Below are 25,910 nucleotides of genomic sequence, written 5' to 3' on the forward strand. Positions count from 1 at the left end.
CAGGTTGATTGATTGTAATATAAATTTTACTACATTAAATTAATTCTATTAACTGATGCAAATATTCATAATTAATTAACATAATAATTATTATAAGTTATGATTGATTTATAATATTTATTTTTAGCTAATTTGCTACACATTTAACAGAAGTAAATCTGGAAAGGAAATACTGTGACAAAAAATAGTGACAAAGGAATGTCAAGAACCTTGGCTCCTATAAATGCGTCACAGTCACTCCTCCCTCAGCTCAGTTTAGCTCATATTTCAGTAACGCTCCTCCCTGCATGTTTATCAGTATCTGTCTCACACATTAAAGCTGACAACGCTCTCTCAGTCTACAACAAGCAGCTTTTGGGACGAAAATCCTTCAGCTTTCATTGTTTATTTTAGTCAAGGATTCGCTTAAGGTATGTAGCATGTTTGATATATATATTTTGTTTGTCTTTTTTTCCCCCAGAAATGGTCCAGTTTGAATATTTCACTTTCACATTTTGACTTCTAATAGATTGTATGTAATGATGTTTGGGTTAATCTTCTTTGTGAAGTTTTTGGTCCTCTGACTTCGACGGGAATCAGAATACTGGGACAAAATCCTTTGTAAAACTAGAGAAGTTTTTGAACTTCACATGACGTCACATTTATGAAACATCGCTCTTTATGGCATTGTTGTGTCTGTGAACTGGAAAAAAAAAATGTTGTAGGATTCATTTTGAATATTTTCATTTAGAAATTGCTAGTAAATTTCACAAATACTTACAAAGAAACTGCAAGTAACATGTTGAATCAAACGTGACATTTTGTAGTAGGAAAACTGAACTAGGGGTTTCTTGTAAAACTTGCTCCAATAATCTCTTTGGAGTTGGAGGAGCCATTAGTTGATACAACATCCATTGTAAAGCTGCATCATATGCTTAACAATTTTGTATTAATCTACTATGTCAATGTGGATCTCATCACTTACATTATAAATAAGAGATATTTGTATGTTTTTTTTCTCTATAGTTGCTCTCTATCAAGCATTTTCATATGCTTGTTGTGACTTGTCACAAAGATAACACTTGTTATAGAAAACACTTGTTAGAGAGACTCCCTACTACCAGAGAAACTTGTAATGATGGATGTGAATTGATCTGATATTAGGCTGAATGCACTTTTGATTTGCTTTTTGCTAATAAAGTCCATCTGAGAATCAAATAGCTTCTAAAATAAGCTTCAAGCTTCAAACTGGACTGAGGTGCTTTAATATAGGCTTTGTTTATCTGTTGCTGTTAATTATTTCTCCCAGCGGGCACCTTGACGTCAATTTAACATCAATATGACATCAACATTGATGTCAAAATGACGTCAAGAAATAGGTCAAAAGTGAAAGTCATATTGACGTCAAAGTGTCGATGTCAATTTGATGTCAAGATTTTGACCTAGAGCTGCTGATGTCATTCTGCCAAACAAAAAGGTGAAATGCATGGCTGTACACTTATTACCAGCTTCACATAAAGCTAACCAGATTTACTTTATTTAATTTCTGGTTTAATGAAATCATATTTTGTACTTTAAGGTCACCATGATGGTGGTTAGCATTTGCTTTAGTTGTGCTCTTGACCCTTGACTCTATAATATAACATTTTCTCTGGCTGCTATAATTGTGAGTTTATAAAGCACATGTGTTGTAGCAAAAAAAGCCATGAGAAAATGAGATCAGGTGATGTTGGTTGATTATTGTTGATGACATCATCATGCCTGAATTCCTGATTTTATTCAGTGTCTAATGCTTTGATTATATAGGACTTGTGGTTTTAGAACTGTTTTATTCATAATAGAAGTCATTTGATTCTACAACACGTGTAGCAGTTTTATCAAATAATATACTTGTTTTTTTAAAAACTATTTAGTGCACAAAAACCTTATATCTATTGCAGTACTTAGATGTACTTACTTGTTGAATTTCAACAATGGTGACAATCAAACAAAATATCCAGATAATCAGATCAACTCCAGCTGCATAATTTATTAAAGCTGCAATGCATGCTGGGAGATAAGGTTGAGTTTTGATTGGTGGTACCCAGCATGCACTGCAGTATGAAGCATTTCATTGATTGTCACCATTGTTGAGAGTCATACACCAGGGGGGCAGGGATTTGTATTATTTTGAAGCTACCCCGGGCGCCGCCATTGGCTTGCGGAACCCCACCTGCAGTTAGCATCCCATTGACTCCCATTCATTTTGGCGTCACTTTGACAGCGAATAACTTCACATCTGAGGCGTTTAAAGACTCCATTTGTCCATTATTTATTTCTAAAGAAACACGAAAATGTATAAAAGTCTCCATTACCTTGTAGCTTACGTTATGGCCCTGTAGAAGCAGTTTTTGTAAAAGTAGGCTTAACGATTGCGTCACAGCCACGCGACTCTCTGTCGCACAGTAGGAAATTACCGTATGGACAGGAGGAGAAGCTCGCGGGCAATCGGGAGGACGTCGAGGCAAAATGACAAAGTAATTAATCAGAACACCTACAAAAAGTTTCTCCTGCTCCAAGATCATGGACAGCTCCTACTCACGCTCTCCGTCTCTGCGAGTTTCGGAAGGTAATGATTCAGATTGATCTTGGCACAGCTACTAGAAGACAGACGGTTTGCTCACGTCACATCTACGTCGTCGAGCTCAGTTTGAGTCTGCGCAGTACGCTGGACCCCCAGGAAGTAAAGAGTTTCTAATTGGCTTCACTTTGTCTCCGTTGAATCCAATGGGGTCGCTGTGTCCATTTCTTTTACTGTCTATGTCATACACTGATTATTGATGTCTAAGTAATAATGTAGAGGAAAAACTTTAATGCACTAAATGTTTTTAAAATCCTTTATATTATTTGATAAACATCACTGCTCTCATGCTGTAAAATTAAATGGAGTCTATTATAATACAACATAAAAAACACAAATCCTATATAACATTAGCCTCTGAATAAGATCAGAGATTCAGACATGATGATGTCATCAACAATAATCAACCAACATCACCTGATCTCATTTTCTCATGGCTTTTTTTGCTACAACACATGTGCTTTATAAACTCACAATTATAGCAGCCAGAGAAAATTTTATATTATAGAGTCAAGGGTCAAGAGCACAACTAAAGCAAATGCTAACCACCATCATGGTGACCTTAAAGTACAAAATATGATTTCATTAAACCAGAAATTAAATAAAGTAAATCTGGTTAGTTTTAAGTGAAGCTGGTAATAAGTGTACAGCCATGCATTTCACCTTTTTGTTTGGCAGAATGACATCAGCAGCTCTAGGTCAAAATCTTGACATCAAATTGACATCGAAACTTTGACGTCAATATGACTTTCATTTTTGACCTATTTCTTGACGTCATTTTGACATGAAGGTGCCCGCTGGGCTGTACAGCATCAGTGGGAGATTATTATTGACACAATGAATGAAGTTTATTGAACAAACACTCTTATGATGGTGCAGGCGCTAACTATCTACAGTGAGGAGTAGGGCTGGGCGATTTAAATCGCGATATTGTTATGCGCATCTCGTCAGTAAAGCCGGTTCCTTGATTAGTAGTAAATCGCCATCACCTGCTTTCAGATGGAGCGGCATTTACTACAAAGAGCCGTAGTTAACTGACAAGCTGAGCCATATCGCATTAATATCGCGGACGTATCGCCAGCGATAATTAATGCGATATGGCTCAGCTTATCAGTTAACTACGGCTCTTTGAACGCAGCAAAAACTCCAGTGTTAAATTAACACTCCTGGGAGTGTATGAGTCCACACTCAAGAGTGTTTAAGTTAATGAGATAATTAAGTGATTCATTAAGTGATGATTGAACATTATTGAAGACACCTGATGTTAACAAGCAGAATCACTGAAGGTGAAAATCACAAATTGTAAGTTACCGTTATGACGATCAATGGTTGCTTTAGTTGGACTCTTGACCCATATATTATTAACTTTAGATTTTGTTTGTCTGTTGTTTCTGAATTATAATCACCAGTTGAACAAAGAAAAAAAGTGATCTGATGGTGTTGGTTGTTATGACAATCATCATTTGAACTTGATCACTGAACTCATTAAAATCCTTCTTTCTGACTTCGATTTATGTTGTTGGTTAGTGAATTTGCATAAATGCCCAGAATTTTTGATATAATATAAAGGATTTCTTAAAAGTTGTTAAAAAAAAAAGAAAATCATTCTTTTAGGCACACACAAATGTCAAGATTCAGTCTATGCATCTCAACAATGGTGAGGAGCAGAATATTTAATTAGGAAAAGTAAATTACATAGACAATTCAGATCATAATTTATTCATACCGCAATGCATGATGGGAGCCATTAATGAGTTGTGATTGGTGGCAGCCACTGCAACATGCTTTATTATTGTCACCATTGTTGAGATTCACAGGCTGATTATTGATGTCTTTGTTTTAAATGAATTTATCTGAATGTCTTTTGATCAGAACAATGTTTATTAAATATTTTGAATTATAAATATAGTACTGATGATCATAGGCTGAATAATCGCTAAACAGCTGCTAACAAGTTAAACCAAACTATCTTAATAAGTTTCCTTTTTCAGATCACAGCATGATTATGTCAAAACATAACCAACACTATAAGATAACATTTTATTTTGTTCATTTAACTGTTATAAATCAATAACAGCACACAAACAACAGTAAATATTAAAGTAAACATATAATGGTCTAGAGCCCAACTAAAGCAAACACCCATCACCTTAATGGTAACTTACAATTTGTGATTTTCTTCTTCAGTGATTCTGCTTGTTAACATCAGGTGTCTTCAATAATGCTCAATCATCACTAAATTAATCACTTAATTATCTCCTCAGCCCTAAATGCCGCTCCATCTGAAAGCAGGTGATGGTGATTTACTACTAATCAAGGAACCGGCTTTACTGACGAGATGCGCATAACAATATCGCGATTTAAATCGCCCAGCCCTAGTGAGGAGGAGCATTTCAGCACAAACAGCAAAAACTCCAGTGTGAAATTAACTCTCTTGGGAGTTTATTTGTCTCCACACTCAAGAGTGTTAAATGAACAATGAAGCAGTGTTGAAGTTAATGAGATAATAAAAGGGATAGTTCACTTTGAAATTAAATTTTGGTATGTTTTAGCTTACCTCAAGGGCATCCAAGATGTAGGTGTCTTTGTTTCCGCAGTAGTTTCAACTGTGATATTTTTAGGTCAAACCGTTCTTGTCTGTCAGTAATGCAGGTCTATGGTCACCACCTCAAAGAGCATGCACAGAGAAGTCCAAATTAAACAATTCCCCATCATAATACACATTGATGGCCTAAGACACGAAACGAGTGGTTTGTGTGAGAAAACGAACAGTATTTATATCGTTTTTACCTCTTGTACACAACCACGTCCAAGTGATCTGAGGGCGCATGTGCTTCCGGCGCTTTGCGCAGACTAAGCCAGAACACAAGAGGTAAAACCGATATAAATACTGTTCGTTTTCTCACACAAGTGAGTTACAACTCTCAGATGAACAAAGAAAAAAGGTGATCTGATGGTGTTGGTTATGTTTTGACATAATCATCATGTTGATATCTGAAACACCAAACTCATTTAGAATAAGGTTTACCTTGTTGATTACAGCAGGCCTGTGAATCTACAACATACAATTTTCAGCATTTTCAATATAATCCAAAAGATTTATTAAAATTTATTCTGATCAAAATACTTTTATTTAGACACACTGACATGCTTGTCACTGGGGCTGTACCCTCAATGGTACAGCTTTTGTACCCTTGGCATAGGGTACATATTTGTATCTGTTACAAACTGCTCCAAGACACAGACGTGAGATCCAAATGCAGCTTTATTTTAAGGCGTAATCCAGAATCAATATCAAACACAAGCAGAGGGTCAAGCACAGGAAGGCAGTCCAAACAAACAAATAAACAAAACAGGCAGGGGTCAGAGGCAAAAGAGTAATCCAGAGAACAGGGCAAGAAATCCAAAAACCAAGAGACATGAAAACCAGGGGAAACGCTCAGAAGTGCAGTGCAACAACATACAAAACGTCACAGTGAGTGATGGGGTGAACCAGGCTTATATGGGGTGAACTAAACAAGAAGATAAGATACAGGTGAATGTGATAATGAGTGCTGATGAGTCCAGGCAGAGAATGATGGGAGATGTAGTCTGTGAGTGAACGTGAGAGTCTGGTGTGGAGTGCCCTCTGGTGGTTCTCAAGGGCACTCCAGCTGGTGACCGTTACAGTACCCTTGTGACAAAACTTTTATTTCCTTTATTTCAAGGCTACTCAAATATAGTGATAAGTTAAAATCTACCTTAAACAGTGTTGTAATGTAACGGAGTACAAATACTTCGTTACTGTACTTAAGTAGAAATTTCACGTATCTGTACTTTACTTCGCTATTTAAATTTATTTCAACTTTCACTTTTACTCCACTACATTTCCTAGATAAAATGTATACTTTTACTCCGATATATTTCCACTAAGCATCTTCGTTACTCGTTACTACAAAATAAAATCAGAAGAAATGTGTGCGACTGCAATAAGGGAGGTTTGGCGAATCACTGCTCCTAGATTGCATTACACACGCTCCGCACGTTCTATTTCAGCGTAATGGTTGTTTGTTGCCATGCCAAAGGAGGAGGAAGCATAACTGAAACCGCTATGGAAGCACGAGCACCTACTGGAGGACCTCCCGTTATCGTAGACGACCACCCTGACGCAGAGCTGCCAACTCTCACGCATTCACCGTGAGACTCACGCAATTGACACTTTTCACACGCTCACGCGCCACACATCCATTTTCTCACGCACAGACAAATCGCGAAGCAAAGAGGACACGGAGACCGACAGACTAGACAGAGCAGGTTACTTATGATATTAAAAAAAATCTCAGCTCTCAGATTCTGTCAATTTTATTACGAAATTAAAACAATAAATACCGTTTTGGCGCTTGTAAATGTGACGTGACAGATCCCTAGCGCACGTGAACCGATCATCTCTACTACACTGTTAGACCTTACCGGGTTTTTTTACAGTAAAATACTGGCAACACTGTTGCCAGTAATTTACTGTTAATTGTGCAGTTCTTTACTGTAATCTACAGTATGTTACTGTAAAATGCACTAAAACTCGAGTTAACTAATTTCACTTGCAGAAACCTTAAATTGACCAACTGTCATTTAAATGTATTAAACTAAAATGTATAATGCATTAATAACATGAGCAAAGTATTACTGTGAACTTATTTAATTTGAAACCACAACAAAACTTTTGTAAATAAAGAGATTTCCACTGGACCAGCAACTACACAGTCACCGCCTGTTAAATAAAGCAACATGCAGCATATCATCAATGTCTCTAGATCTTCTCCTGGACTGAAGCACAGGCTCTACTCTTCAGCACAATGGTGACCCAAAAAACTAATTTTACAGTAAAAACCTGTTTTATAACTTACAGTTTATTACTGTTAAAATACATTTTGTGGGTGTGTCTTTTTATCTTACACTGTTAACCCTTTCAACCCCACAGGGAAATCCACACTACAAAGAGTAAAAGTAACATTGAGACAGTGTTGCAGTGAGATAATTAAGTGAATATGTAAGTGATTGTTGAGCATTAGTGATGAACACCTGCTGTTAACAAGCAGAATCACTGAAGGAAAGAGGAACACACAAACAGAAAATAGAGAAACACAAGAACTACAACTGACTTCCAGCCATTACACATTATTACACTTATTATTAACCAGTATGACTTTATTTCTGTCATACAGAAATTATTGAAAATGTTTGTTTGAAGTTACCATTATAGAGATCAGTGCTTGCTTTAGTTGGGATGCTGATGCTAAAACATTCACCTTTCTATTGCTGCTTGAGCTGTGTTTTTGCAAGTCACACTTGTGCGCACACAGTTTATGAATGATTGCGGTTGTAATGCTTATGATGACAAAATCCTCATATTGCCTGTTCATTCACTAAGGAATTAATTCTTACTCATTCAGAGTTTTATCCTCAATCAAAAGTGTTACATTAGCACCACTGTGAAACTACAGCAATAAATTACTATGACTCATTTTTTTTAACACATCATGCATAAACCAAAAAAAAACAGAGCTACACTATGTTCTAGAAACACAGAGATATCACAATTTAGCACATTAATCTCAACAATGGTGGCAATATTTCTTTTTTATTATTATTATTCATGCAGCAGTGCATGCTGGGAGTTTTATATTTTCCTGGAACCCAGCATGCATTGCGACATGAAACTTTTCACCATTGTTGAGATTCATATGCTGATTGTTGATATCTGTGTGTGTCTGAGTCAAGCAGAAGTAAAATAAAACTCAATGCACTATATGATTGTTATTTTTCAGAAGACCTGATTACGGAAATATTGATTTCATTTTGTAGATACACAAATTTATGCTAAATATGACATACCCATAATTTCAATTTATATATACAGGAAAAATCAGATAGTCCAAGATGATTGTGACATCATCACAAAAGAACAAAAACACCTGATCATCTTCCTCTTGACTTTTTCTTGCCTTATCAATGTGTTTTATAAACTCACTGTTACAGCAGCCAGAGAGAGATGAAGGATAAGAAATCAAGGGACAAGAGACCAACTAAAGCAAATACTGATCTCCATCATGGTGACAACACATTTTATTATTAACTAAATTTCTGTTAATTCTCAACAAGAACTTTTGTACATGTATGAAATAAATAATCGTAAACTCGTTTGTAAACTGGTTTCACACTTAGTGTTACTGGAAGTCAGTTGTAGTTCTTTTGTTTCTCTTTTTTCTGTTCTTTTTTCTCTGTCCTTCAGTGATTCTGCTTATCAGGTGTTCATCAGTGTCTCAATTCACTCTCTTCTTTTAATTCACTCTGTCAAGTGGACTATATTAGTGAACTAATGTAGGGAATAGTGAATGAGGGTATAGGGTGTGATTGGGAAAACAGCCTCTGAGTGTCGATTTTGAGCACTGTTCATTTACAGTATATTCCTGTAGGCTATTTTTGTTTTCTACGGTATATTACTGTTTTAATGGAAAATGGTATGATACTGTCTGAATTACGCCTTTTTTAAAGCAAGGGTTAACAGTGTAGCTAATAGTAAATAAACACGAATGAACAATGTTAAAAGAAACAGTACAACTTACCGAAATGTATATTCATCATACATAATATCGATCAATCAGTGTTTTTCAACCGCGAAAAGGGTCAGTAAAACAGCTGGAGAACAATTATGTCACATAACATTTACCTCAGGAAAGCCATTTGATGACCATAATATAGGCTATAGCACGTTAGTTGGCTAGAAAAAAAAACAGCTATAGAGAGTATTTAGCTAAATATGTGTACTATATTACATATTTATTATATTTTTACTTATATCATTAAATAAAGTTGTAATTATGATAAAAAACGCATTATATTTTATTTGAATTATATTTAACCCTAAATAATACTACCAGCTGATAGGGCTCACTGTATGTTTACAGCATTAGGTGAGATTTTTTTTTCTGGAGAAAAATTAATGCCTATCTTGTAGCCAGTAATTTACTGTTAATTGTACAGTTCTTTACTGTAAAAATGCACTAAAATTTGGCTGTTTTCCCAATCGTACCCTATATCCTCATACACTATTCCCTAGTTTACTAATAAAGTCCACTTGAATGAAAAGAAGTGAGTGAATTGAGAAACTGATGAACACCTGAAAAGCAGAATCACTGAAGGAGAGAGACAAACAAGAACAGAAAAAAGAGAAACACAAAAACTACAACTGACTTCCAGCAACACTGCCCAGCCAGCACAGCCATGTGGGGCCCAAATGGGTTTGACCTGGGCTATCTAACTGGGACCCAGCCAGTTTTGTCCTCGGTTTCCATGTTGGCCCCACATGGGTTTGCCCAGATGAAATGAACACTGCTTAGTGTGCACAGTACAGGCTGTTTAATGTAACACTGAATCAGTGTTGGAGGTAATGACATAATTAAGTGATTGAATAATGATTGTGCATTATTGATGAACACCTGCTGTTAACAAGCAGAATCACTGAAGGAAAGAGAAACACAAGAACTACTTCCAGCCACAGCCTTGGATGAAATCAACTGAAGATAAAATACATTACATCTCTCAAGATCTGATTAAACAACTCCACAAACAGCATTACCAGCTTCACTTATTACAAACCAGACTGACTTTATTTCTGTCAGACATCTAACGAAAAGAATTAAGAAGAGGTTTAGATGTTGATTACTTTTTTGAAAGTAATAGTTTGATTTGATGTTACCATTGTGGCGATCAGTGTGTGCTTTAGTCAGGCTCTTGACTTTTTAACATTAGTTTTTCTCTGGCAGCTGTGTCTGTTTGTTATGGCGAGAACAGCAAGAGAAAATATAATCAGATGCTGTAAGCTGATTGATGATAAGAATATACTTATCATATAGTGGCTTAACTCATTGATTATTTTTGATGTTCATACGGGTAGTATGTTATTCATTTTGTTTTATTGTTGTGATTCTACAGCAAGAGATCCAGCACAGTTTAATCAGAACATCAAATGATTTTTAAAACACCATTTACACATGTTGGACTACAGAAAGTTCCACTTGCACGAGACATCAAGAATCAGCATATGAATCTCAACAATGGTGACATGCTTCATGCTGCAATGCATTCTGAGTGCATCATACAAAACTTATCCATGGCTCCCAGAATGCATTGCAGCATGAAGCATGTCACCATTGTTGAGATTCATATGTTGATTCTTGATGTCTGTGTGTGAGTAAGATTAGGAGGAGCCCAAAATATGTAAATGGAGTTTTAAAAATAATTTGACGTTCTGATTAAATTCTATTATTCTCTTGTTGTAGAATCACAACAATAAAACAAAAATGAATAACATACTACTGTATGAACCTCACAAATAATCAATGAGTTAAGCCACTATATGACGATCATATTCATATCATCAATCAGCTTACAGCATCTGATCATATTTTCTCTTGCTGTTCTCGCCATAACAAACAGACACAGCTGCCAGAGAAAAACTAATGTTAAAAAGTCAAGAGCCTGACTAAAGCACACACGGATCGCCACAATGGTAACATAAAATCAAACTATTACTTTCAAATAAGTAATCAACATCTAAACCTCTTCTTAATTCTTTTCTGTAGACGTCTGACAGAAATAAAGTCAGTCTGGTTACTAATCAGTGAAGCTGGTAATGCTGTTTGTGGAGTTGTTTAATCTGATCTTGAGAGATGTAATGTATTTTATCTTCAGTTGATTTCATCCAAGGCTGTGGCTGGAAGTAGTTCTTGTGTTTCTCTTTCCTTCAGTGATTATGCTTGTTAACAGCAGGTGTTCATCAATAATGCACAATCATTATTCAATCACTTAATTATCTCATTACCTCCAACACTGATTCAGTGTTACATTAAACAGCCTGTACTGTGCACACTAAGCAGTGTTCATTTCATCTGGGCAAACCCATGTGGGGCCAACATGGAAACCGAGGACAAAACTGGCTGAGTCCCAGTTAGATAGCCCAGGTCAAACCCATTTGGGCCCCACATGGCTGTGCTGGCTGGGTGAGTGTGAAACCAGTTTACGATTATTTCTTTCATACATGTACAAAAGTTCTTGTTGAGAATTAACAGAGATTGAGTTAATAATAAAGTTTGTTGTCACCATGATGGAGATCAGTATTTGCTTTAGTTGGTCTCTTGTCCCTGGACTTCTTACCATTCATCTCTCTCTGACTGCTGTAACAGTGAGTTTATAAAGCACATTTGTTAGGGCAAGAACAAGTCAAGAGGAAGTTGATCAGGTGTTTTTATTCTTTTGTGATGATGTCACAATCATCCTGGACATGTCTAGTTTTCAGATTTTTTCTGTATATATTAATTATGACCGTAGCTAGCGAAAGCGGTCATATAGGGATTGTCAAAGTTTTTTTTGTTGTTTTTTTGTTTCAATCTATTGAATTTTCCGTTAACGATACCAGGGACACCGAAACACCGGGGAACATGAAATTTGGTGAACATGTAGCCCCACTAGACTTTTACGGAAAAATTTCATTTGGTCCCCGGGGGCCACTCCCCCCCCCCGCGCTGGGCCCCCCCAAACCCAAAAAATGCAGTTTTTCCTAAATAATTACCTGAATCGTGGCACCAAGGATGAAGAAATTTGCAAAGTATGTTGGTCTTAAGGGCCCACATCAACCTAGCCCATAATCGATTGTCAAAGTTTTTTAGTTTTTTTTTTCCCGTCAATCTCCTGAATTTTCCATCAACGATACCAGGGACACCGAAACACCGGGGAACATGAAATTTGGTGGGCATGTAGCCCCACTGAACTTTTATGGAAAAATTTCGTTTGGTCCCCGGGGGCCACTCCCCCCCCACGCTGGGCCCCCCCAAACCCAAAAAATGCAGTTTTTCCTAAATAACTACTTGAACCGTGGAACCGAGGATGAAGAAATTTTTATGGTATGTTGCTCTTAAGGGCCCACATCAACCTAGCCCATAATCACTCATTTGTGATTTGCGCCCCTTCCCATAAAAAATGAAAATGCAATATTATTCTGCTTTAATCACCCCTATCTTCAGTTGAGATGTTCAGAACTGCACCATATTTCATGTGTATGATTAACTTGACATCCTCTGGGGGTATGCTAAGTTTCGTAGAATTTCATCCATGGGGGGGTATAAAATAAATTAATTTATGTGCACATTTAGTGACTGTACACTCATCGGCCTGTAGATGCTGGTGTTGAGCGAAGGGTTGCTGGTTTAGGATGATACTGTCACACACACACATGCAGGAATACAAACAAACGCAAGCATGCACACACACTGACATCCACACGCACAGACACACACCCATACACACACATACAAATCCACATGCACAGACACACACACACAAACACACATGCGCACACACAAACACACACACATACACACACACACAGACAGACATGCACATACTACTACTTTTTTTAGGTATATACATAAACATGCAATACAGCCAAATTGCTCCACGTCATTTATTTTTGTGGAAAGCCAGTGCAGGCCTGAGCGGCGGTCATATTTTGTACCGCCATGCGGTACATCTAGTTGAAATGATTGGTATTTCATATTTAGCATATATCTGTGAATCTACAAAATGAAATCAATATTTCTGTAATCAGGTCTTCTGAAAAATATCGTAATCATATAGTGCATTCAATTTTATTTTAGTCCTGCTTGACTCAGACACACACAGATATCAACAATCAGCATAATTATGAATCTCAACAATGGTGAAAAGTTTCATGTCGCAATGCATGCTGGGTTCCAGGATAATATAAAACTCCCAGCATGCACTGCTGCATGAATAATAATAAAAAAAGATATATTGCCACCATTGTTGAGATTAATGTGCTAAATTGTGATATCTCTGTGTTTCTAAAACACACCGTAGCTCTGTTTTTTTTGGTTTATGCATGATGTGTTAGAAAAAAATGAGTCACAGTAATTTATTGCTGTAGTTTCACAGGAGTGCTAATGTAACACGTTTTCAGATAATGAAAACTCTGAATGAGTAAGAATTAATTCCTTAGTGAATGAACAGGCAAAATGATGATTTTGTCATCATAAGCATTACAACCGCAATCATTCATAAACTGTGTGTGCACAAGTGTGACTTGCAAAAACACAGCTCAAGCAGCAATAGAAAACGAATGTTTTAGCATCAGCATCCCAACTAAAGCAAGCACTGATCTCTATAATGGTAACACAAAAACATTTGTGTTGTAAAACAAACATTTTCAATTAAACATCTTAATAACACCTTCTGTATGACAGAAATAAAGTCATACTGGTTAATAATAAGTGCAATAATGTGTAATGGCTGGAAGTCAGTTGTAGTTATTGTGTTTCTCTATTTTCTGTTCTTGTGTTTCTCTTTCCTTCAGTGATTCTGCTTGTTAACAGCAGGTGTTCATCACTAATGCTCAACAATAACTTATTTCACTTAATTATCTCACTGCAACACTGTCTCAATGTTACTTTTACTCGTTGTAGTGTGGACTTGCCTGTGGGGTTGAAAGGGTTAACAATGTAAGATATAAAGACACACCCACAAAATGTATTTTAACAGTAATAAACTGTAAGTTATGAAACAGGTTTATACTGGCAACACTGTTGCCAGTAGTTTACTGTAAAATAATTTTTTTGGGTCACCATTGTGCAGAAGAGTAGAGCCTGTGCTTCAGTCCAGGAGAAGATCTACAAACATTGATGATATGCTGCATGTTGCTTTATTTAACAGGCGGTGACTGTGTAGTTTCTGGTCCAGTGGAAGTCTTTTTAAGTATTTTAAAATAGTTTTTTAGTGGTCTTAAATGAAATAAGTTCACAGTAATACTTTGCTCACATTATTAATGCATTATACATTTTTGTTAATACATTTAAATGACAGTTGGTCAATTTAAGGCAGTCGGTTTCTGCAAGTGTAATTAGTTAACTTGAATTAGAATTTAGTGCATTTTTACAAAAACAAACTAGATTACAGTAAAAAACTGTACAATTAACAGTGTTTTACTGTAAAAAACCTGGTAAGGTCTAACAGTGTACTTTAAGACTTTTACTTAAGTAATATTCTAAAAGGTAACTTTCACTTCTATCATAGTCTTTTTCTAGTATGATACTTGTACTTTTACTCAAGTATTGCTTTCTAGTACTTTATACAACACTGACCTTAAATAATTAAGGTATCATTGAAACCTTTAAACTAGGGCTGGGCGATATATCGCACGATATTGTTATGCGCATCTCGTCAGTAAAGCCGGTTTCCTTGATTAGTAGTAAATCACCATCACCTGCTTTCAGATGAAGCGGTGTTAAATTAACACTCCTGGGGCTGGGAGTGTATATGAGTCCACGCTCAAGAGTGTTAAAGTTAATGTGATAATTAAGTGATTAATTAAGTGACTATTGAGCATTATTGAAAATACCTGATGTTAACAAGCAGAATCACTGAAGGAGAAAATCACAAATTGTAAGTTACCATTAAGGTGATGGGTGTTTGCTTTAGTTGGGCTCTAGACCATTATATGATACTTAAATTTTTACTGTTGTTTGTCTGCTGTTATTGATTTCTAACAGTTAAATGAACAAAGTAAGATGTGATCTGATATTGTTGGTTATGTTGTGACTAGGGCCATGACATTAACGCGTTAATTTCGATTAATTAATCTGAGACAAAATAACGCGTTAAAAAAAAATAACGCAGATTAATCCATTCCGTATTGACCTTTGAACCTGGAGCCGTTCTAGCCACAATTCGACTGTAAAATGAAGGAGGGAGACGAGAACGCGCTGGCGCTGCCTGGATCATTGATTGGAACATTTACTTATAAAAAACAGCCGGCATTTCAACGTTGATTCACCGGTGAACGTAAGGGACCAAGGTCGAATCAATGTTGGATTATGTTTCGATTGTGCAAAACGAATCAACGTTGAAATCGTGACGTTGTTTCATTGTTGATTTCGTGACGTTATTTCACCGTCTCTTCTTTCAATATGGGTGAATAAAGATTGTATGTCGACGTTGTTGAACCAATGATGAATTATGCTTCGGTTTTGCAAATTGAATCAACGTTGATATCGTGACGTTGTTTCACCGTATTACCTGGCTTTCATCATGGGATAATGAGTCATGACAATGCTGACTGAATTTGTGATTAACTGTACACTAAAATATTGTTAACTGTCAAATTACTTGCAGCAATGGCTTAATTAAACACATTTAATAAAAATATAACACATGCTCAAGATTGTAAAACAAGTTTTATTCTGAAAAAACAAAAGTCTAAAAATACTTTCTAAAACAGATGAAAAACATCTCAAACTTTAAATTTCAGCATTTTCGAAGTAATGTTAAAAACCTGTAAAGCAAGTGTAAATGTTTATAATTTAATGTTTAATATCAAATGTATAATTTAATAATGTTCAATCATTTAATAATGTTCAATTGTATTGTATTGATTATTTGCTAGGCACAATTATTTCAATGCTCACCCTTTGAACATTTGAACATTATTTCAATAACATGTTCAACACAATTATTTTTAATTGATTGACAGCCCTAATTTATATGCAATTAAAATGCGATTAATTTCGATTAATTAATTACAAAGCCTCTAATTAATTAGATTAATTTTTTTAATCGAGTCCCGGCCCTAGTTGTGACATAATCATGCTGTGATCTGAAAAAAGGAAATTTATTGAGATAGTTTGGTTTAACTTGTTAGCAGCAGTTTTGTGATTCTTCAGCCTATGATTATCAGTACTTTACTTATAATTCAAAATATTTAATAAACATTGTTCTGATCAATAGATATTCAGATTACTTCATTTAAAGGTCCCATTCCATGGATTATTTTTATTATTTAATAATGTTTCCAGGGGTGCCCTTATAATGTTAGTATGTTTTTTAGATCAAAAATTGTTATAATTTAGAAATAAAAGGCATATTTCCTAGCCTGATTTCATTCCCTGGTTTGAACACTCTGTTTGAAGGGGCGTGTCTGCTGTGAGACTTCAGTGTAAACGCCCTCTGCTGTGATTGGCTGACATGCTTGCATATGAAATATATGGCATTAAATGTGGAACTATCTGGAAAACTTTTACTATTACAGCTATTATACGTTTTTACTATTACAGCTATCTGGATTAACGAATCGTGAGAAGTTTTTTAAGTATTTAGATCTATTACAATCACATAAAAGGTTGCAGTTATGAGCACTGAGCAGATGACAGCCTGTTGATCGCGTGAAAGATCTTATCATTGCAACGCAGTTTCTGCACTCACTAATGATTTCACCAATGCAAACATGAGGCATATAAATACAGTAAGAGCTTCGTTGTGCAGTGTAACAGCGTCATTGATTTCATAACGAGTTTTGGCAAGTGTCCAGATAAACTCGCGCTGTGTGATTGACAGCTTGGGCGATTGGAAAGGGATTGTTCTTTGATCACTTTCTGTATATTAATCACAGTTTAAGTAAGATTATTTTCATCCTACTAAGAGAAACGAACGATGTGAAGAGTGATCGCTACTTCCATATTAAATCACTACTTACCGCTTGCTGGAATATAGTTGAAATTGCCCCCTTCGTCAGTATGAAACGCTGAGAGAAGCCTGCTTGATATTATTCATTAATTACAGCAGTATAATATTTTTAGCCTTTTCAATGAAATCCATATGATCAAATCAATAATAAAAAATAAATAAATATATGTTTTATTTAGTTTTTTTTTTTTAGGCACAAACACACATCAAGATTTTGCGTATGAATCTCAGCAATGGTGACGAACAGATGAACATAAGCTCATTATTTATTCATGCAGCAATGCATGATGGGAGCCATGAATGAGTTTTGATTGGTGGAACCCAGAATGCACTGCAACATGCTTTATAAATGTCACCATTGTTGAGATTCACAGGCTGATTATTGATGTCTGTGTGTCTCCTTTTTATGTAAGAGAAACTTTTTAGAAATTATTTGCCTTACATTGTAAAAGTTAAAATATTATGCCGTACAAGGCCAGTGCTGCTATAATTAATATAGTTCACCTAACTCATAAATTGGACTCTATGAGTTCAGTGATTCAGGTCAAATGATTGTGAAATAATGATTATGTTAAAACACAACCAACACCATTACATCACATTTTCTATTTGTTCATCTGGCTGTTATAACTCATGTACAGCAGCCAAACAAAACTTAAAGTTAATAATTTAAGGGTCAAGAGCCCAACTAAAACACACACTGATCACCATAATGGTGACTTTAATTATGGTTTTCTCCTTCAGTGATTCTGCTTGTTAACACCAGGTGTCTTCAATGTTGGCAATAAAAGATATTTTGTAAATTTTACTCATTTTAAATGGTTACCTCTAAAGGAATTCATTTGATTAATTATTACTCAATTCTAATTTGTTAAATTTAATTAATAATATTGCTTGTAATCTGTTGCCTCATTTTTATTAATTAGATATCAATAAAATCAATGTATTCTTTTTTACAGTGTACACTCCCAGCCCCAGGAGTGTTAATTTAACACCGCTCCATCTGAAAACAGGTGATGGCGATTTACTACTAATCAAGGAACCGGCTTTACTGATGAGATGCGCATAACAATATCGTGCGATATATCGCCCATCCCTACTTACAGGCCCTGGTTCTCTGCGCCAAGTGGAGTTAGGGCACAGCTGCATAGCAACGGCCTGCTCCACTGACGGATATGCGTGTATCCCTTAGCTGCCCTGCCATCAAGGGTGGTGAGGGAGGAGGAGCCACCGGAAGGTTTCTGGCAGTAAAAGGTGTGTGGTCCACGTCCCCGTAACCTCCTCGCGCACTTCCAGGAAGAAAGGCACTGGGGTGGGTTGCTGAGAACCAGCGCGCGCCACCCTGAGATACCAATCGTCCAGCCTCGAGGGCTCGGGACATGGTGGAGGGTTCCACACGAGCCCGATCCTGTTGGTGGCCCGGGAAAGCATGGCCATCATCTCCGGGTCCGTCTCGGGCACTGCTGACACACCCGAAGGAGGTAGCGGCGCCGAGTCGGCATCCGCAGAGAGGTCTGACCCATCTTCCGATGTAGCGATCGACATCTGTTCATCGCGGGGAGCACCAATATACAATAAAAATACAAAATATGTGCAAAAAACAATATAGTCAAACAATATCAATTATATAGTCATTTAACTTTTGTAAGACACTTAATTGTCAGAATGGCTGTATGCAGGGAGCATGAAACATCATGAATAATGCTGTGATTCACACCTGAAGAGACAAAGACTCTCCACTGGGAATATCAATGAGGAATGAGGGAACTATAGAGAATGAATGTGAGGAGACTTAAAGGTATAGCGGAGGATCTTTCCGAATTTTAGATAAGAACCGCCCTCTCCACTTTTTGAAAAAATGCACATGCGCAACACTCTACCTGCTCCCGAGAGGGAACGCCTATTAAACGTGTGCGAGGTTCTCCTCGTGCACGCTCTGTTTACAAGTTGCTGTCGGCATCGCTCATACAAGATTACTTTCCAAAAGAAGATTTGCACTTTTTCTCCAAATAGCATGCCAAACTTTACCTGTCGAGTAGAAACTTCGCGACTGAGGCATCAGTGGGAAGCCCAACCTGTGTTTTCAGCGCACGCCATCGTGTGAAACAATCTCCCAAAAACACTCTGATCTTGTTTCTCTCTTCTGAGGCCTTTCTCTTCTTCTCATACAGTTCGTACAAACTTTTTCTCTTGCGACCCTCAGACATTTTCAAAGGACCCGGTGAAACGGCGAGCTTCAATGAATGGCTGAGCTCTAGCTCACCACACATAAACACCTGAAAGTGCGCATGCGCAGAAAGCGAAAACTAAGGGACGAGCACGTACGACGGCCTTACGTAAACATATCACCAGAATGATTGACACTTAGGTGGACCAATAGTTTACACTACCCACCCGGAAAAAGAAAATCCTCCGCTATACCTTTAATGATTGAATGTATTGTTTGTAGCTTATTCACAAAATCAAGTTTAAGTTAAAATAAGTAGGCTAATCTGACTATACATTTTCTTTACACAAAGACTTTACTTAAAAACCTTAAGACCTAGACTATCGTTAAAATTTTTTAGTTCAGTATTTTTTTTTTAAAAGAGGTCTCTTCTGCTCACCAAGGCTGCATTTATTTGATTCAAAATAAAGCAAAAACTGTTTATTGTTTCAATTTAAAATAAATATTTTCTATTTAAATATTTTAAAATGCAATTTATTCCTGTGATAAACATGTTCAGCATTTTTACTCCAGTCTATAGTGTCACATGATCCTTCAGAAATCATTCATTTTCTGCTCAAGAAACATTTCTGATTATTATCTATTGAAAATTTTTTTTTTTTTTTTTTTTTCAGGATTCTTTGATGAACTGAAAGTTCAAAAGAACATTTATCTGAAATAGAAAGATTTTTTTTAACATTGTAAATGTCTTCTTTACCGTTACTTTTGATCAACTATTCATCTATTCATCAAAGAATCCTGCATTTTTTTTACACAACTGTTTTCAACATTCATAATAATAATACTACATGGCATGTTTCTTGACCATCAAATGAGCATATTAAAATGATTTCTGAAGGATCATGTGAAACTGAAGTAATATGAAGACTGGAGTAATAATTGACATCACAGGAATAAATTGCATTTTAAAAATATATCCAAATAGAAATCTGGAAATAGTCCAACCAATGTAAATAAAAACGTACTCATTGTATCCACGGCTGGAATAAGTCGCTATTCAAAATAAGCCTCACTCTTCTTCTGAGGAGTTAGTTGGGCAGGTTGACTTTTGCCCTTTTTTTTTTTGAGTTTGTGGTTTTTGTAACAGTGATTATCACACATAAACACATAATTTGTTGCAAAGAAAGCCGGAAACAAAAATGATCAGGTGATATAGTTTTCAACAACATAAAGGAGAATAATGCACTAATCTCATCACTGACTGAAAGTGGTTTATTGATATTAATAGATTATCACAAAACATTATGTGAAAAAAAAAAAAAAAAAAAAAAACCCGGACATCAAGAATCAGCAAATGAATCTCAACAATGGTGACATGATTAATGCCGCAATGCATGCTGGGAGCCATAATAGTATAAACAGCATGGCTCCCAGAATGCATTGCGGCATGCAACATGTCACCATTGTTGAGATTCATATGCTGATTCTTGATATATGTTTGTCTATAAAAATAAAAGTTATTTCTACAATATATTTAATAGTCTAAATTCTGAATGTGTTATCTGTTGCAATAGTTTATTGTTAGTGAATATAATCTATTAACAACAAATAACCACTTTTGGTCACTGATGAGAGTAGTGAATTATTGTACTTTATCTTGTGGAAAACTATATCACCTGATTATTTCTGTTTCTGGCTTTCTTTGAACCAAATTATGTGTTTTGGAAAAACTGTTTAAAAAAAAAACTTTTACTTAAAGTCGAAGCTAAAAGTCAAACTGCCCAACTAAATGAGACACTAATCACCATAATGGTGACCAAACATTTTCAATAAATTGTCAACATCTAAACCTCTGTTCATTCTCAATAATAACTTCTGTAGACAAATGACAGAAATAAAGGCAATCTGGTTATTAATAACTTAAGATGGTAATGATGTTTGTGCAGTTGTTTAATCCTCCTCTGCTGAGATCTTCAGAGATTCAATTTCTGTGGCTGTGTCTGGAAGTCAATTGTAGTTCTGTTTCTCTTTCATTCAGCGATTCTAATAGTTTACAGCAGGTGTTCATCACTAATGCTCAATCATCACTTAATTAATTATTTAAGTATCTCATTAACTTTAACACAGATTCAGAGTTATTTTAACTCTCTTTAGAGAGGGACCAAATGTATTCTGAGCAGAGTTAATTTAACACAGGGATTTTGCTGTGTACATCTTGTTCTGTTCATATCTTGGACACCTGTCATGAGAAGAATTACCTTGACCTATATCTTATTCCACATATTTATTGTATCTTTCAGAGATGTCAGCGATCAGCTCCAGTTCAGATGTTCCAGTGATCCGGATTCTTCTAATGGGCAGGAAGGGTTCTGGGAAAAGCTCATCTGGAAACTCTATACTGGGGAAAAAAAAGTTTAAAGTTAAAAATCATGAGTCTGAAGTGTGTGAGGGTAAAACACAGATAGGAGAGAAGCAGGTGTATGTGATTGATTCTCCAGATCTACTGGATCCAGATCTGAATAAAGAGAAGCTGGAGAAAATGAAGGATCAGCTGGTCTCGCGATGTTCAGCAGGTCTCAGTGCAGTTCTAATCACCGTTCCTCTAGATAAACCTGTGGAAAATGAGGAAGAGATCCTGGATTATAATAAAGCTTTATTTGGTCCTGAAGTTCACAAGTACATAATGATTCTGTTCACACATGGAGATGAACTAGAGGATCTGGATGAGAGCATTGAGGAACATCTAAAAAATCAAGATCATGAGGATCTCCAGCGACTGGTGACTGAATGTGGAGGAAAGTTTCACTCTTTTAATAACAAGAGAAAACTTGGTAATCAGGTCCCAGAACTATTGCAGAAGATTGAAGGAATGGTGATGAAGAACGATGGGATATTTATCAAGGAGCAAATGAAGAGGAGTGAACACAAGGAGACTACTGTCAGTTGTAATTGTAAGTTTTTATTGTAATAATTTGGAGCATCTGTAAATGCTTTAAATTTAAATCTAACACAACCAATGTCTTTTCAGTTGGTTTCATCTAAATGTGGTTGAAGTCAGTTGTAGTTCTTGTGTTTCTCTTTTCTTCAGTGATTCTACTCGTAGTCACCAAATTACTTAAATTATCAAACAATCATTACTGTATTAATCACTTAAGTATCGAATTAACTCTAACACTGCTTCAGTGTTACTTTTAACACACTGCTGGTGGTTCCAATATGAAAACTGAGCTGTGTTAAATTTAACACCAGGTAACTTATGAGCACAGTATACTGTGCAATGTTCTCAATGCACTCTAACACTATATTATCTGATCTTTATTGAATATGATTTCTTTTGTAACAAATTATGTGCTTTGTTAACACTGTCACAAAATCCACAAACTGATATAAAAAGCAATGCATTTCAAATCTATCCAGAAAGGATTTACGGTGAAGAGGGAGACAGTACCGTTACGGTTAAGTGTTCTCGACCCAGATGGCGTTGCCTATAGACGAGCACCACAATCCTGGTCCAAACTTTAATGCTCATCTATATATAAAGCTGGCTACCTCCATCCAGTCTGAAAATTGTTTTTGCCTGTAAAGTCCAGTGCAGTGCTATAGCCTATTTTGTAATGTCCCAAGACAAATGGTAATGGCATGTTGGTATAGCAACAAATTCACCATATTTTGACTTTATTCACAAAAAATTAAGACTTTATTCTCATAATGTTTCGACTTTAATCTCGTAATTTTAGATTTCTTTTTTTTTTTTTTTTTTTTTTTTTTTTTTTTTTTTTTTTTACTCTGTGGTTCAGGGCTTCCGTAGATCAGGGATTTGATCTTTCTGCCTTAGTTTCATTCGATTTTTCTGTTTTATTTTCAGATAGATGTCCAGAGAAGATTGATGAGATTCCTGAGAGGAAAGACCAGATCAGACTGGTTCTGCTGGGAAAAACTGGAGCTGGGAAAAGTGCCACTGGAAACACCATCATCGGCAGAAACGTGTTCAAATCTACAGCCAGTTCAAAGTCTCAGACGAAACAGTGTCAGGCAGAAACTACAGTGAGGTTTAGTAAAGAGATCTCAGTGATCGACACACCTGGACTTTATGATACTAAACTCAGTCAAGAGCAGGTTATTCCTGAATTAGTAAAATGCATAACATTATCCTCTCCTGGGCCACATGCTTTTATTATTGTCATTAAAGTGGGTCGATTCACTGAGGAGGACAAAAATACAATAAAGAAACTTAAAGAAGTGTTCGGAGAACAGATGCCAAAATATTCCATGATCGTCTTCACTCACAAAAATCAGTTAAAGAAAGGAAAGAAAACAATTGAAGAGTATCTACAAAATGGTGATCCAGATATTAAAGACCTTGTAGAGAGTTGTGGAAACCGATTCTTCTGTCTGGATAATGAGTCTGCCAGTTTCCCACAATTCAAAGATCTGCTCAGTAAATTAGAAATGATGGTGGCAGAAAATGGAGGGCACTTTAAAAATGACATGTTTGATGAAACAGAAAAACACATTCAGGAGATTCAGAAGCAGAAACTAGATGAGAAAGTGAAACAGCACAAACAGGAGCACAAACCGGTCACTCAGACAGAATGGCAGAAAATATTCTGGCGTTTAGTAGAGGAGTCACGACAAGAAGCTAAACAATCTTGTTCTGACACATTCATAGAAGATCTTCTAAGTTACCATAATGTGAATGTATCAGAAATACGCAAAGGCCTGAAGAAGGAGGTGACCCTTGAAGAGAAAGAGAGCACAATAAAGGAAGCTGAGAGGAAAGGAATCAGTCGTGGGAAAGCAGTAGGACTTGCAATGAAAGCTACACGAACACTAGCAAAACAGAAGCTGTGCAAAGTACAGTGAGAGACTCAAAAATGATAAATAATGTGTGTGTGAGAGAGAGAGAGAGAGAGAGAGAGAGGGGGGTGGATGTAGAGTCAGATGAGTGTTGATGATCTGACTTAAGATCAGTGTCTGTTCGTCGTACTTTGCTTAATACATCTGAGATGATTTGAAAAAAGCCAGATCTTCTAATCATGATAACTGATATCTGGCTAATTTGGATTTGACCAAATTATTAAATTTAATTTTGGTTTTGTGTAGATATTTAGCACTCAATGTGTGTTAAAATTTAACTTTGGATAGAATAGCGCTGGTTGGACGGCGATTTTTGTTTATGAAAAAATAAGTATATTTTATATGGTATTCCATGAAAAGTTCTAAAATAAATAATACAATCAATTTAAATAAATAAATAAAAAATTAATTTAAAAAATCTTAAAGATTAACAGGTGCTTTTTGGCAGCCAATCATGTCATGCCACTTGTCTTTTTCAAACTTAACATTCACATTGGTTTTCAGTAGTTTATACTAACTAGATTGGCTTTTTTCTGCCAGACAACTACATAAGCTCTTATTGAGAATGAACATGTTTTGGTGTTGATGTTTTATTTGAAATCAGCAAAATTGCAATTATTAATACCTTTATTTAGCATCTTGACCCCCAACCAGACTCACACAGACATCAAGAATCTGCACATGAATCTCAAAAATGGTGACAATCAAAAGCTTCATGCTGCAATGCATGCTGGGTGCTACCATAGTACAGAACTCATCCATGACTCCCAGCATGCATTGCGGCATGAATTAATTATGCAGCTGAATATTCCTACTATTCTGACTATTTGCTTTTATTTTAGCTGTTGTTTTTGTTGTGACTCCATTTTTATGATATTCAGATTATATGAATATTTTGTTAATTGTCACCGTTGTTGAGATTCATTCGCTGATTCTTGAAGTCTGTGTTTGACTGTTATCAAGCTTTCTGATGTTTTTTTTATTTTTATTTTTTTATTTTTAAAGAAATCCTTCTGTATTACTGGATAACATGAGTAACAAGCAGTTTCACAAGACTGTAATAAATTAACAGATGCACATCATCCATATACTCAAAACCTTCAGATCAGTACTTGATAATTGTATCATCATCTGAAAAAACCTGATCTTTTTTCTCTTGCCATAACAAACGTACTTTATAAAAACACAGTCTATATCTCTCAATTCATTTTCTACTCTTGACATACCACTACCTGAAACTCCTGATAAACGCCCATCACGTGTAACAGCGAACTAAGATAAACAAACTCTGTTATCTTGGCCGTTATTAAAATAGGCAAACGCCAAGAGGAATCTTTGGCGAGGATTCAATATTTTTGTCTGTTCAAGAAAACACTGCTTCTCTTGGCACCTTCTCCTCATCCAGGGAATTATTTGGCAAGGAAATTGAAGACGTTACAAATAGAGTTGCATCTCTGGAGAACACAGTTACTAACCTCATGAAACTGGATGAATATAAACGGAGAACTTCCCAGCTAACAGACTTTAGTTATACGAACGTTCTCCAAATATTCAGTGTTGGTTCTGGCAATGCAAAAAATGCCCAGTTTTCTTGACGTTAGGGGAACGTGTTTTAAAATGTATAATGTTCCTCAAATGTTAATGGAGAAATGTTTTCCATAAATACCTACAACTGCTGATAAAGCATCACCTTAATGAAAGTCAAGGGTCAAGAGCCCA

At 36.0% G+C, this 25,910-nt stretch overlaps 1 protein-coding gene across 4 annotated transcripts; it reads left to right on the top strand.

Annotated features, from left to right (window-relative positions):
- Positions 1–285: 285 nt before the first annotated feature.
- On the top strand, positions 286–25,242 carry LOC311292059 (GTPase IMAP family member 8-like). Of its 4 annotated transcripts, XM_084411503.1 has the most exons (4): positions 294–410; positions 18,127–18,679; positions 21,635–22,285; positions 23,200–25,242. In XM_084411503.1, exons 2-4 carry the CDS (start codon positions 18,547–18,549, stop codon positions 24,195–24,197), a joined length of 1,782 nt encoding a protein of 593 aa, XP_084267629.1. In that variant the 5' UTR covers positions 294–410; positions 18,127–18,546; the 3' UTR covers positions 24,198–25,242. The 4 variants fall into 4 exon arrangements, with proteins under 4 accessions (XP_084267631.1, XP_084267629.1, XP_084267630.1 ...); XM_084411505.1 differs by lacking the exon at positions 18,127–18,679 and having other exon boundaries at positions 286–410; XM_084411504.1 differs by lacking the exon at positions 294–410 and having other exon boundaries at positions 18,135–18,421.
- Positions 25,243–25,910: the final 668 nt, after the last annotated feature.

The sequence above is a fragment of the Rutilus rutilus genome (genome assembly GCF_951802725.1).
Source record: "Rutilus rutilus genome assembly, chromosome: 1".
NCBI lineage: Eukaryota > Metazoa > Chordata > Actinopteri > Cypriniformes > Leuciscidae > Rutilus > Rutilus rutilus.

Bases quoted from the DNA above. Each gene is read 5' to 3' on its own strand.
- LOC311292059 (XM_084411503.1), top strand. From the start codon at position 18,547: ATGGTGGAGGGTTCCACACGAGCCCGATCCTGTTGGTGGCCCGGGAAA. The intron at 18,680-21,634 runs GTCTGACCCATC...TGTATCTTTCAG, and splicing joins GAGTCGGCATCCGCAGAGAG to AGATGTCAGCGATCAGCTCC. The intron at 22,286-23,199 runs GTAAGTTTTTAT...TTTTATTTTCAG, and splicing joins GACTACTGTCAGTTGTAATT to ATAGATGTCCAGAGAAGATT.